The sequence below is a fragment of the Anabrus simplex genome, chromosome 2, assembly GCF_040414725.1.
Source record: "Anabrus simplex isolate iqAnaSimp1 chromosome 2, ASM4041472v1, whole genome shotgun sequence".
Taxonomy (NCBI): Eukaryota; Metazoa; Arthropoda; class Insecta; order Orthoptera; family Tettigoniidae; genus Anabrus; species Anabrus simplex.
The window spans coordinates 1,105,947,189-1,105,960,080 of record NC_090266.1 but is presented as its reverse complement, the minus strand read 5'-3'; the positions used below and the strand labels follow the sequence as shown (position 1 = coordinate 1,105,960,080).

The 12,892-nt window shown below is 38.0% G+C and overlaps 1 protein-coding gene across 3 annotated transcripts in view; it reads right to left on the bottom strand.

Annotated features, from left to right (window-relative positions):
• Positions 1 to 12,892, bottom strand: part of LOC136864722 (dnaJ homolog subfamily B member 6-B) — a 346,776-nt gene that overhangs the window by 98,723 nt on the left and 235,161 nt on the right. For all 3 annotated transcript variants that reach the window (XM_067142061.2, XM_067142060.2, XM_067142063.2), the window contains exons 3-4: positions 12,548 to 12,649; positions 1,968 to 2,077 (exon numbers count right to left, since the gene is read on the bottom strand). In XM_067142061.2, coding sequence (XP_066998162.1) covers positions 1,968 to 2,077; positions 12,548 to 12,612 — 175 coding nt within the window. In that variant the 5' untranslated portion in view covers positions 12,613 to 12,649. The remainder of the gene's footprint in view (positions 1 to 1,967; positions 2,078 to 12,547; positions 12,650 to 12,892) is intronic.

The following is a 12,892-nucleotide window of genomic DNA, read 5'->3' as shown; positions in this document are numbered from 1 at the left end:
TTGATTAGGAAACAGTGTTGTCATGTTTTTATTGAAATTTGTTTAAAAACTATTCTGACACATTAAGACGTGATATGGATGTTGATTCCTATAGGGAACCAATAAGGGACCATCTATATTGGTATTATATTAGGACATGTGGATCATATTGCATACCTGGATGTAATTCATATTACAGGAGATGCACTCACATTCAGATCAAGAGTACTTAATGCATCGTGACGATTTCGTAGTTACAAGTAATTTATTAGGGTGCATTAAAACATTCAAGGATAAATTTGTCAATAGAGAGGATGTGTTCCGTGTACTATATGAGCTGTTTTTTCCAGATAAGAACAAAACTGTGTTGGTGCCAATCCTAGAACATTTCCCAATTACTATACCTTTCGAGGATTTTAAAAGTGAGGTTATAAAAAAGTGATAAAGGTATTTATCTTATCTGTGAATGAAGATTATATTCTCCTTGTTAAATTAGAGGACAAGGTATCAACTGATATACTGTCACTTACAGTATGTATTTACGTTGCCAACGATTTGGGAGTTAAAGTGCTTTAGATGAAAATGCATATGCTACCCGAGAATTTCAACTTGATCCTCCTATTGATTATATGAAGTGAAACAGATGTAGCAGTTTGGTGGATCATTATCAGAATCATTGTTATGAGAGAAAGTTATGTTTAAAACATTTCTTGAACAAGGTAGGGTATTATTCTTAAAAGCGTATGGTAATAGAAAGGTCATTCAAACAAATGTATTTCTAAAACAAGTACTGATTTATAGGGAGAAGAATTATGGTCTGAAATAATTTACCACGGGTGCCCCCTACTATATCTACACCAATTCGATAAATTTCCAATTTCTTTGAAATTACTTAAGAAAAGACTATGTAGACAATTTAAGCATAATCTGCCACATGGTTGACAGCCCTAAATTCAGATCATTGTGATTAATTAATTAATTAATTAATTGCTTATCTAAATAGAGGCTATTTCTAGATAGTGTTGGTCTATTACCCAAAGTAAAGTTTCTGTTCATTACTGACAGCTTAGCAATTCAATACAATAATCAAAAGGTTATGTTTATGTATCACAGGCGTGTTTACATGGAACCGAAGCGTCGGCCAGGTTGTTTTTGTATTAAGGTCTGATATTATTGTAGATGGTCTTGGCTCAGCTACCTGTTTCATTGGGACACGCAAGCCGCCCCAAAGCAGCAAGGTCACATGGTTCACAGGGGAAAGTCCTTTACATATATAGATACACTACATATAGCCGTGATCATACCAGGACATTATAAAAGTTGTTACAACTAAACGACCTAAAATATCTCTTTAAAATCGTACTTCCAGTTCATGAAAATAATGCAACAAAAGGAACTAATCACAATAAATGACGATGTGACCTAGGGTGTATTTCACTTCTTCGACAAGACTGAACATATAAGGAAACATCAAACCCATAGTACGACCTAGAGTGATGCCAACAATATTTCATAGAGGCAATAAATATATAAGCAGTAATCAGCAAAAACATCACTAACAATGACTATGGTATTGTCACTTAAGAATGGAGACCCTGTGTGCAATTTTGTCTACAGATACCTCATAAGTGCAAATGAAAAACTCAACTTTTTTTTGGGCATTAATCAATGATTATCATCAAATTTAATTCATAATTTGTAACTGGAACCTATTCTTCCCATTTTGAAACATATAGGACAGTTTTCTAGCTCTCCTGTTAAAATCAGATTTTTGTTACTAGACATCTCCATCCTTAAACGAAAAAATTGTACTCTCTGATAAAGATGGTGCAGTACACTGTATAATAACTGGAGAGAGCTGGATCGCTCCAAATAATATATACAGCTTCCTTCTCATATTACATTCACAGAAACATATTGACATCTATGTTATTCATGCTATTATCTTAGTGTACAGAAACCAAATGGTGAACTTGGTCACTACTTACCATCAGAAAGAACCTCGTAGGCTTCTGAAATTTCTTTGAACTTCTTAGTAGCTTCATCAAGGTTCTCTGGATTTTTATCCGGATGCCATCTCAATGCTAGTCTTCGGTATCTGCCATTGGAGAGAGACAAGAGTGTGTGTGAGAGAGGAAAAGCACGTAAATATCAAGTACTGGTACTGCCATTGTATATTTCACTCTTTTCAAATTCATTCATTAACTACCTATAAGGGTTTTAGGAAGGTACATTAAAGGAAACTGGATGGACTAGGGAGCAGCAATGAGAGTATAGGGAGCTGAATGTAGCAAGAGGATGGCGTTAGTGTTAGTGTTAAATTGTACCATCGCGATAGTACACGATGCAGCCAACAGTCTTGCACCTGCTCAACCCACAGTAAGTAGGATTTAGAAATGTAAAAGATTCAAGTGAATTAAGCAGAAATCTGATTTTCAGGACAGTGAATAATTGCAAGATTTCAATACAGACATTGTAAATTTTGCCATCTTCCTAACAAAATCCATTCACTTATTTCCTAGGCCTCAGCACCCATCCACTCACTACTATCACGCATGTAAAATTAAAAAGGCGTGAACACCATAGTGTCCAGAGAAATGTTGTATCAAGTTTCCCTGACTTTCTCTGACTTTCAGTGACCTACAAAGAAAAATTTCCCTGACTCACGAAAACTGAGTGACAAGTTAATTCGCTGAACAGCATGTTTTACAAGGAACAAAAAAGGAAATTCCAGCCTCCACCATCCCCATAGCTGGCCTAATTCTCTCTCCACTTCCTTTTTTTCAATTATTTATGGAAAAATAATTACACTGATGGCACTTTACATATAAACAAATATTTTAATGGTAACGTACCTTTATCTTATTTGCTACGAACAAAGTACAACTTACTTATTAATAGAGAAATTCAAATATGAAAAAGTTATTTTACCACAGCAATCTAATACTATTTTATGTGGATTTAAAGCACTTTTGAGATCAAAAGCAATTAACTTGTGTTTGTAATGTTGATGAATATAACTAATTCCAATTAGTCTAGGTCTATACGGAAAGCAGTTTTCAAATATGAGGATCAGTCAGAAAAGATAGGAATGAAAGAAGAAAAGTTTGCACTTATCGAAAAGATTACTGTTTTGTTTTAGCACGTCGAACAGGGCTATCTCTAAAAAGACCTGAAAAATTTTGGAGATCGCAGTTTTCATGGCTCCATTCACTGTACGTGAACTGCATATGTCTATATTAAGAAGAGATGTGCCCTTGGGGTTTAGCACTTGCAAATGATTTTCAAGTTTTAAAAATAAAACTGAGGTTAACATTCGGCCCATCCATTGAGAACGATTCATCCACACAAACAACGTAGTCAAAGCACTGCCTCGAGTCATTTTGCAAACTTTCTTCAAAAAAGGGGGCTAATCCCTGATTTATAACATAGGAAGCCTTAGTCTTGCCTACAGTAAAGTTTTGAGCAATTTTACTGTCTGGGAACATTGTTTTAAATGCTGCGGAGGTTTCATCACAAGAGTTGAGAGACATCTTTCTACGGACTTTCTGGAGAGCCCACACGGCTTCAGCAGATGAAACATCTTCATATACACTGAAAGTCTTTAAACTCCTCTGACTTGTTCCTGGCACTGCCAATTCCTTTGTAGCTGTGGAGGTAGTGCTAACTCATGGCTGTGTATCTTCAAGTGGGGATGAAGTAGAGGTATTCTCTGCAAAAAGAGAAATTGTTGGCTGGAAAGACTTAGCTTTCACGTATTTTGTATGAGTAGGTCCTTTGGCATGGGTAACATATTACTAAGTTTGAATAATTTACAACACACTTTGCAGTATGCTGAAGTTGCATAATTTACCAATGTGTCCAATCAACCACTCAGTTCGAGAAACACTTTACTGTCTAGCCAGAGTTTATTAAACGTACACTGCTCGTTAGCCATTGTCATGAGTTTCAAGCAAGCATCCTACAACTGAAATAAAAGAGAATAACATAAAAATGGTTGAAAGAAATGACAAGGACACAACGAAAATTGTAGAATTGTTGTGCACTTCCTGTGAAAAGATATGTGAAAAAGAAATGCTACAATAGCCTGGGTTACAGCAGACTAGGGCATAAAAATATTGCCTCAAATCCATCATTGGGAAAGATTTCCCTGACTTTCCAGGTTTTCTGTCCATTTCCCTGACAAAAATATTTTCCCCTGACATTCCAGAATGTGGACACTATGAACACTCAATCCAATAGCAATCCTGAGCACCAAACTAAATGAGACCACAAGAAACGGAGAGCTCAGTATCAGAATCAAATATCTATCCCTCTTCTATGACCAGAGAAAGAAGGCAGTACATTATGCCTTGAACAATAATTCTGTACAATACAGATCTAAGAAATGACATTCATTTCCTCTATCCTCACTTCTTTATACACAGAACGGTAAGACAGGAATATGATACAGATTTCAATGAGGCCAAGCATGTCTCAACAGATGAAAGAGAAAGAACATCAATAAAGATGACGTTGCTACTGCCGTTAACCAAATAGCTGTTGACACAGCCCCCAGACCAAATGAGGTACTGGTAAGGGTAACCAAAGAGACTCTTGCTCTAAAATACATGATCTCTAAAAGAAGGAATTTTTTACGTTGCACCAATACAGTTAGGTCTTACGGCGATGATGGGATAGGAAGGGGCTAGGAGTGGGAAGGAAGCAACCATAGAGTTAATGGTGTGAAAAAGGGAAAATTCTGAAAACCATCTTCAGGGCTACCGACATTGGGGTCCGAATCAACCATTACCCGAATGCAAGCTGACAGCTATATGATCCAAACCGCGCAGCCACTTCCTCTCTCAAAGGGTTGAGCCTGTTTGTTTCACTATGGCCAGGAATGATTTGTCTAACAGGAAGCCAACAAGTATCTGCTCTGTACTGAAAAGAGGTATCAAACTCATTTTGGACAGATGGTTGGATTCCTTCCTTCACTTAACGAATCACAGAGTGGATTTACAAGCTCGGCTGGCAGTCTGATCAATGTGCCCACACTCTGCTCCATCTTGTCATCTGCCAACCAGCTTAAGACATTTCTCTCCTTGGTCTCCTCTTCCTTGATGTCCATAACTGGGTCTGTAAATTCCATTTTTTTTTTTTTTGGTCGTGTCTTTCATTAAAGTGGCTTCTATCTAATAAGCTTATAATAATCATGCACCTACTTTTATTTACTTACAAGTTCTCTGATTAGCCAAACTCCAGCTATACAATATTTATTTAAAATAGGATTAACTTCATATAGTCTGGCTGGTCCAGTCCGCTGGAGTAATAAGAGTACACCACAGAGCCAGTGACTCTGCGCTGAGTGTTGGGTGGTGAGAAATAACTCGACCCCCTAAGAGGGCCAACGGCTTAGGGCGGATTGAGTTCTCTTAGGTGCAGTGATGGTAACCTCAGTGTACGAAATGACTCTGGAACCCATCAAGCAGCATCTTTTTCCAGGTTAGGGGTGGCTGCAAAAAGGAGTTTGTACTCCATGTTAGGAGCAGCCTCATCACCTGCTGGCAGCAGCTCTCAACTGCCTTTGGGAATTGCAAACCCATCATAATAACAGGTTCAAAATGAGAGCAAATATGGTGCAGCCTCAGAAAATGCTAGGGTGCCCCTGCAGATATTGGGGAGGCTGTAAGAAGTGGGCAACCAGTATCACAATATATTCAAATCGGGACAGTCAACATCCTAACCCTGACAGACAAGACCGAAGAGCTGACAGTGTTCATGAAAGAGAAGGACATGGTCATGGTCATTCTTGGTCTAAGTGGGAGAAAATGAAGAGGAAGAGGGAAAAGAAAACTGAAGGAAGGGTACAGGCTGTTTTACAATGGATGACGCAGGATGCAGTTAACTGACAAGGAAGGAATGATCATCAGAAAGGATGTCCTGGGAATATGTGGAGGAGGTGAAGAAGATCAATGACAGAATGATTGTAGCATGGATACAGTTTTAGGGTGGAACACAAGATCTTTTCCAATTATATGCTCCACAAACTGAAAAGAAAAAGAGAAAAAAAAAAAAAAGAATACAAAAAATTCCTTGAAGTAGTAGAGAAATACCGGGAAGACAAGGGAGTAATTATAATGGGAGATCTGAATGCACAGGTGGGAAGAGAGAGACTGAGAAGAGGAGATTCTGGGGCCATATGGATATGGCAAGAAGAATCAAGTAGGGGACATGTTAATGGACTTTCAACAGAGGAAACAACTAATAATAGGAAACATATGGTTCACAAAGGAAAATAGCCAGAAGATTACCAGGTATGGATGGGGAGACGGAAGAACGAAAACTTTCTCCGATTACATTTTAGTGGAAAAAGGAAATCTAAAAGATCTTAAGGATGTTACAGCTATGCCTGAGGAAGCTTTTGGAGAGTGACCATAGAGCAGTGATAGCAAAGCTGAAAGTAGGCAAGGTCACAAAACTACAGGAAAAAGAGAAAAATAGATTAGTGACTGCAGACTGAGGGTCTAGGAGGTTCTGGAAGAGTTCAAGAAAGAATTACAAAAACTAAGGACAGATATTAGTCATGATGAAGAGGAATGGAATAATTTTAAGAGAGCATTTGTAAGGTGTGCTGCGAAAACATGTGGCAGAGCATCAGGAAAGGTAAGAGAAACAGACAACAGGGTGGAATGATAGAGTGAAAGATAAAGTATAGGAAAAGAAGAAAACTTGGAAGGAATGGAAAAAACAAAACAGAGAGTAGCAAAAAGAGTTTACAAAGACCTAGTAGTGAAGGAAGATTTAAACTGTGGGAAAAAAATATTATTAGGAATTATAAGAAACTGTAGGAATGGAAACTGAACACACGATTTGTGAAGAATAAAGGAGGAGTAATGCTGGCAAAACCAGAAGACGTAATGAACAGATGGAGAGAATATTTCAGTGAACTACTGAACGTAAGAAATCAAACATGGAGAAGATATCCAGGCAGCAGGAATAGAAGTAACAGAAGAAATCAGACATTACAAAGACAGAGGTGGAATGGGCAGTTAAAAATATGAAGACTGGAAAAGCTGTGGGAATAGATGAAGTAGCCATAGAATTGATTGAAGTCTGCAAGACCAGCAGGACTAGAGTGGACTTACAGAATCCTGAATCTCTCTCCCTAGTTTCATAAAATATTTTACTGTTCCTTTTTATGTTTGAACAAATGAGCTGTCCTTTTAAAATGAAAGCAATACTTTCCTTTTCATATAGACTAGCATAGTATATTTGATCCACCACATTATTGCTCAAAACCCAAACCTAATTGCCATTGCATCCCGACAATTTTGCAACACATTTTGGGGAGTGGAAGGCAAAAAGGCAAAATAACAATATAACCAGCTCTTAATCTTTCATTTTCTGCTCTAATGTGTTAAGCATCAGCAAGACAGACATAGGTATAGACATACAATTTTGTTTGTTGATCGAGAATAAATTTCAGTCTATCCTTCTATTCGACAATAAGAGTCAACTATTAATTGCTGAGTAAGAATACCAGTATTAGTAAGATTACCAGCATTAAGTAAAAGGCTGAAATTTCCTGCAGGACAAAACTGAATAAACAGTCTATACAAAATACTGCCTAATATTAGTCTTACAATTCCCTTCTGGTGGTAATGAAATATGCCACCTGTTTCTCCACAATGCCAGATTAAACGCAAGTAAACGAAACACAATGCATACTATCAACATAAATTTCTTTTACAATTCCTCGATTAGAAAATACTGTTATGTGATGGTGTGAAACCGGAGCACAGTCAGCAGTTTCAAAAACGGTAGCTATCTCTGAGGAGGTTGGGTAATTGTTATGTCTAAGATCTGCTTGTAACTTGGAAACCCAAAACCAAACGAACAGCCCAACCATCTAGCTCCCAAAGAATGACACCATCCAACAACATGGACACTTCACTGGGAATGTGTTGTTGTGAAAGCCACCGGCCCTGGCCGAGCGCTATACATAGTCTGCTGTTACCTGCTCCTGGATGAGGTGAAAGTACGGCTCACAGACTTCCGAGAAACCCTGGCTCGAATCAATCGCGTAGCAAAACAAAATGACACTATTATCGTGTGCGGAGATTTCAATATAAGCCAATTAGCCTGGGCCTCAGACGATTCAGGATCTATTAATCCTATTTTCGCCCATATCAACGAGGAAGCCTGCTTTCTTTTAGAGATCACCAACGAATTTAACCTTCGCCAAGTTTGCGGTTTTCCAACACGAGGAAATACCTTCCTGAAACTTGCTTTCGTGTCTGAAAAAGTCACTAATAATACCCTGTGTGAAGCAACAGAACAGTTAGTATAATCAGATCATTCTGCGATTGAGCTCAGACTTCAATTTCCCGTGTTCCTCGTTTACCACAGACTACAAAATCATTATTCGTTTGGACAAAAGCAGACTTTCCCCATCTATGAAATATCTTATCCCGTTGTCCGTGGAACTTGCTCGAATCCTGTCCATCTCTTGATGCCGCAGTTGACTTGTTTTATGACTTACTGCACAGCGCTCTTAAGGACGCCGTACCTTCCCGCATAATGAAGACTAGGCGTCTTCCTTCTTGGTATGATTCTGAACTTACAGACAAAATGTGGGCGAAGGAAAGAGCAAGGAAATGAGCTGCAAGGTCTTCACTTCCTTCAGATTACATCAAATTCGCAGCGCTAAGAAAGGAATACAAACAAATGCAGCAGAGAAAGTACAAGGATTATGTCGGGTCTGTTGAGGAAGATATTATCAGACATCCACAAAGATTTTGGAAATTTATTAATTGCAAATCAAAATCTAGGCGGCTACCATCTATGATGATTAATGAAGACAAGGATATTAGCTCACTGAAAGAAATTCTGGATAATTTTGCTGACACTTTCAAAACATTCCATCCACCCAGTGTTCCCTGTAATTCTCACACCGAACAATTCGGGGAAATTAATTTATCATCAGTAGTAACTTCGGCATCGGAAGTCTGCAACATCTTGAAGTCGATGGATACGAAGAAGTCTTGTGGTCCAGATCAAATTCCAGGAATTGTTACGTGAGTGTGCTGAGGAGCTGGCAACCCCACTAGTCACGATAATCAACTGGTCTCTTCGTACAGGCAATTTCCCGTCCGAATGGAAGAAAGGATATGTTATTCCAGTTTTTAAGAAAGGTGACAGATCTTTGTCAATTACAGACCAGCAGTAGTTCTTTCACTCATTTCCAAAGTAGCGGAAAGAGTCGTATACAAAGCCGTGTACAATGCAGTCGGTGGTTTAATTAATATTAACCAGCATAGTTTTGTCCAGAAACGCTCAACTACCACCAATCTTGCTGTGTACTCCCACTTCATATCTAGTGCTCTGGACAATTCCAAGCAGGTTGATGCAGTGTACACAGACTTTTCCAAGGCTTTCGACTTGGTGCAGCATAATGCTCTTCTGACTAAGTTGTCAGCATATGGCATTCATGGAAGCTTGCTTGAATGTTTTAAATGTTATCTTTACCAAAGAAGGTATTCAGTAAAATACGAGGGTATCATTTCTCGCCCTTATCAGCCTATGTCTGGTGTCCCACAAGGTTCATTACTGGGACCTTTATGTTTCCTTCTATTTGTTAATGATCTGCCATCACAAATCCATTCGAGCAACTACCTGCTCTATGCTGATGACCTTAAAATCTACAGGGTAATTGAAAAGATGAGTGACTGAATTCTTACAGTCTGATATAAATAATATTAGTGATTGGTGCAAAAAGTGGCCATTTAACCCTAAATATTTCAAAGTGCAGTGCAATATTCTTCACGAGAAAAATGCAAGTTAATGTATTCAATTATCATGTAGGGGATCAAGAAGTGAAGCGTGTTAATAAAATTAACGATCTTTGTATTATTTCTAGTAATCACAATGGTCTATCTTTCAATGAGCATGTGTTAAATATCGTTAACAAGGCATTTAAAACATTAGGCTTCCTCAAAAGAAATTGCAAGAGTTTTAAATCTGTTGTCCTATTGAAAACCCTTTTTTTTCGCTTATACGATCTAGTCTAGCGTACTGCTCTTAAGTGTGGATCCCCTCACAGCAATACTTAGTTAATGCCTTAGAGCGAGTACAGATCAGATTCTCAAAATGGATCTGTAAAAAGTGTTTGGGTATCAAGCTGTCATCGACAGATTATGATTTGTTTTGTACAAACGTGTATTGAGTCGCTTAGGACTAGGCGCAGGTATGTCAACGCACGTTTCATACACAAATGTATCGGTAATTTCCATGACTGTCCCAATTTACTCCAGTTGCTACCAATTCATGTTCCTTCCCACAATACCCGACAGGCTGTCACCTTTCACTTACCCAGGTGTAGAACGGAATCACACAGGAACTCTTGGTTTATGCAGGCCCTAAGATCCCTGAACGAAATTAGCGGAATAGTGGATATATTTCACTCGTCAGCTAGTGAAATTCGCAGACATCTTACGGGCGCTTCATAGACAGAGTGTTCCTTGTATCTTGTTCTGCCCATTTAGTAACTGAAAGTCATACTTCCTTCCTTCCTTCGGTCATTTCAAATGTATAAACACTTTTCTATTTTCATGTCTTTTTTTTTCCTTCTCTGTGTTTTTTGTAAATATGTATATATTATATATTGCTTAGTTATAATTAGTGGTAGTAGTAAGTTCTGTTAATATTGTTATTTGAATGTATTATATCATCTGTAATTCGGAGAATCAATAACACTGTTGATGATAAATAAACAAATCAAATCAAATTCAGTAAACCCCACCCCAAGTACATACAACACCATAAGACTCAAGCTACCAGTAATAATTATCAGGACGGATAAAAGTTGGACAGACTTTAGAACTATCATCCTGGAAGCCGTAAGTAACCACACCTTCGACACTCAAACCTCAAGAGAGGGAGCCACAATCACCCTGAAGTCGTCTTCTTCTTTATTCATGGGGTATCTTTAAAAGTTCCTTTTAAGCGTCGACCTCAAAGATCTTTTGCTACCATGTGTTTTCCTTCATTCCCATCTAGTTATCCCTGCTCCCTTCATAAAGTTGCAGGTTCTCCTTATTGGATCTTCTTGGATATTTCTTCTCTCTTCACCAGGTAATCCCAGTGTGGAGATCCCGATTCTTCCCAGCGCCTCACATTGAAAGAGTATATGTTCAGCTGATTCTTCCGCGTCATTGCATTTCCTACATACTTTCTTATCACTCCAATTCTATGTAGGTGCTTTTTAAGATGGCAGTGTCCAGTCAACAGTCCTACTACCCATCTTATATTTTCTCTGCTGAGTTCCAGCAATTCCTTACTATGCTCCTTGTTTGGGTTCTTCATTAGTTCCTTGAAAAGCCTGCATCCTGGAGCATTTTTCTAGTTTTCCATTTGTTTCTCTAGTACCCATTTGCCTATGTAAAGTTGGGCTTGTCTATAAGAGATACCACATACTGGTTCTGGGCTCAAAAAAAGGTCCTAAAATTTCTTCCTAATTCAAAAATCTAAATTTGCACTGATTAAAAGATTTTTCTTATTACTAAGTGTCTGTTTGGCAAGTGCAGTTCACCTTTTGATCTCTCTGCTGCAGCTGTTGTCATTGGTGATCAGGCTTCCTAGATAAGGGAAACTGTTGACTTGTTCCACTATCTTGTCATTAAGCTTAATGTTGGTGTGCATTGTTCAGGATGTTTACTCTCAACTAATATCTTGGTCTTCTAGACAATGTTTAAGCGTGAATCTGACAATGCTGATGAAAATATATTCAGCATCTTAGACAACTCTTTCTTGGAGTCTGCTACAATTGCTATGTCATCTGCAAATTGAATGCATTGGATATGTTGCCCATTTACATTTACTCCTTTGGTATTTGCCTTGAACTTATTTATGAATACATTAAAAAGGTATGGTGAGAGAGGGCAGTCCTGCCTTACACCTTTCCTGATTTTTGCTGTCTGGATACTTCCTCCATATCTACCATCGTGGTCTATTCGTCCGAGTCACAATATCAGCCTCCTGTCTCTCCAGTCCAAACCTGTAGCTTTAAGAATTTTGAACAGTTTGTCCCAACTCATGTTATCTTTTGGTCCTTAGCATTTGAAATAGATTTGGTACCACCTTGAAGCAATTTATGGCATACTATAACTTAATGCAAGTGTTTCCCAAATACAGGAAAATTTCTTCTCCCTTGAAAATACCTCTAGCCACATAATAACATTATTCCAAACCAACTTCTGCACACAGATACAAAAGGTCTGAACTTTCACATTCACTATGAAAATATTTTTACATGCCCTGAAATGAATAAAGTGGATAAATAATAATAATAATAATAACAACAATAATAATAATAATAACAATAATAATAATAATAATAAATAAAGCAGAGAAGTAACTGGCAATTTCATAAATGGGAAACATATGCATGCAATGATTACTTTTATTTGTATTGCATCTGGAAACTTTTCTAGGCCAGTCACTCAGTAAACCTAATCTGTAACCACACCACGGACATGCTAAGATTAAAAGAAGGAAATATCTTGCTATAAATAGAATTCACACTTACGCTTTCTTGATATCTGTGGTAGAAGCAGTTCGGGATACCTCCAGGATCCGGTAGTAGTCCACCATCCCAACCTATTTTACGACTGTCCTAATGGAAGAACTCCTGGAACACACAAATTAAAAAAATAGGAGTGTAGAATAGGTCAGTAGAGAAATTATCTGAAACTACAACATATTTCTGAGAAGTAACTTAATTTTGGTTTACTCAAACCAAGGAGAAAATGTGGGCTCGGTCATGGCAGGTAGGAGAATTAAGAAGAGACAAGGAGATGATGGTTAGACTGAATTTTTAATGATTTAATTGTAAGAGCCGTAGCCGTGTTGAAGCACCGGATCCCGGGAGACC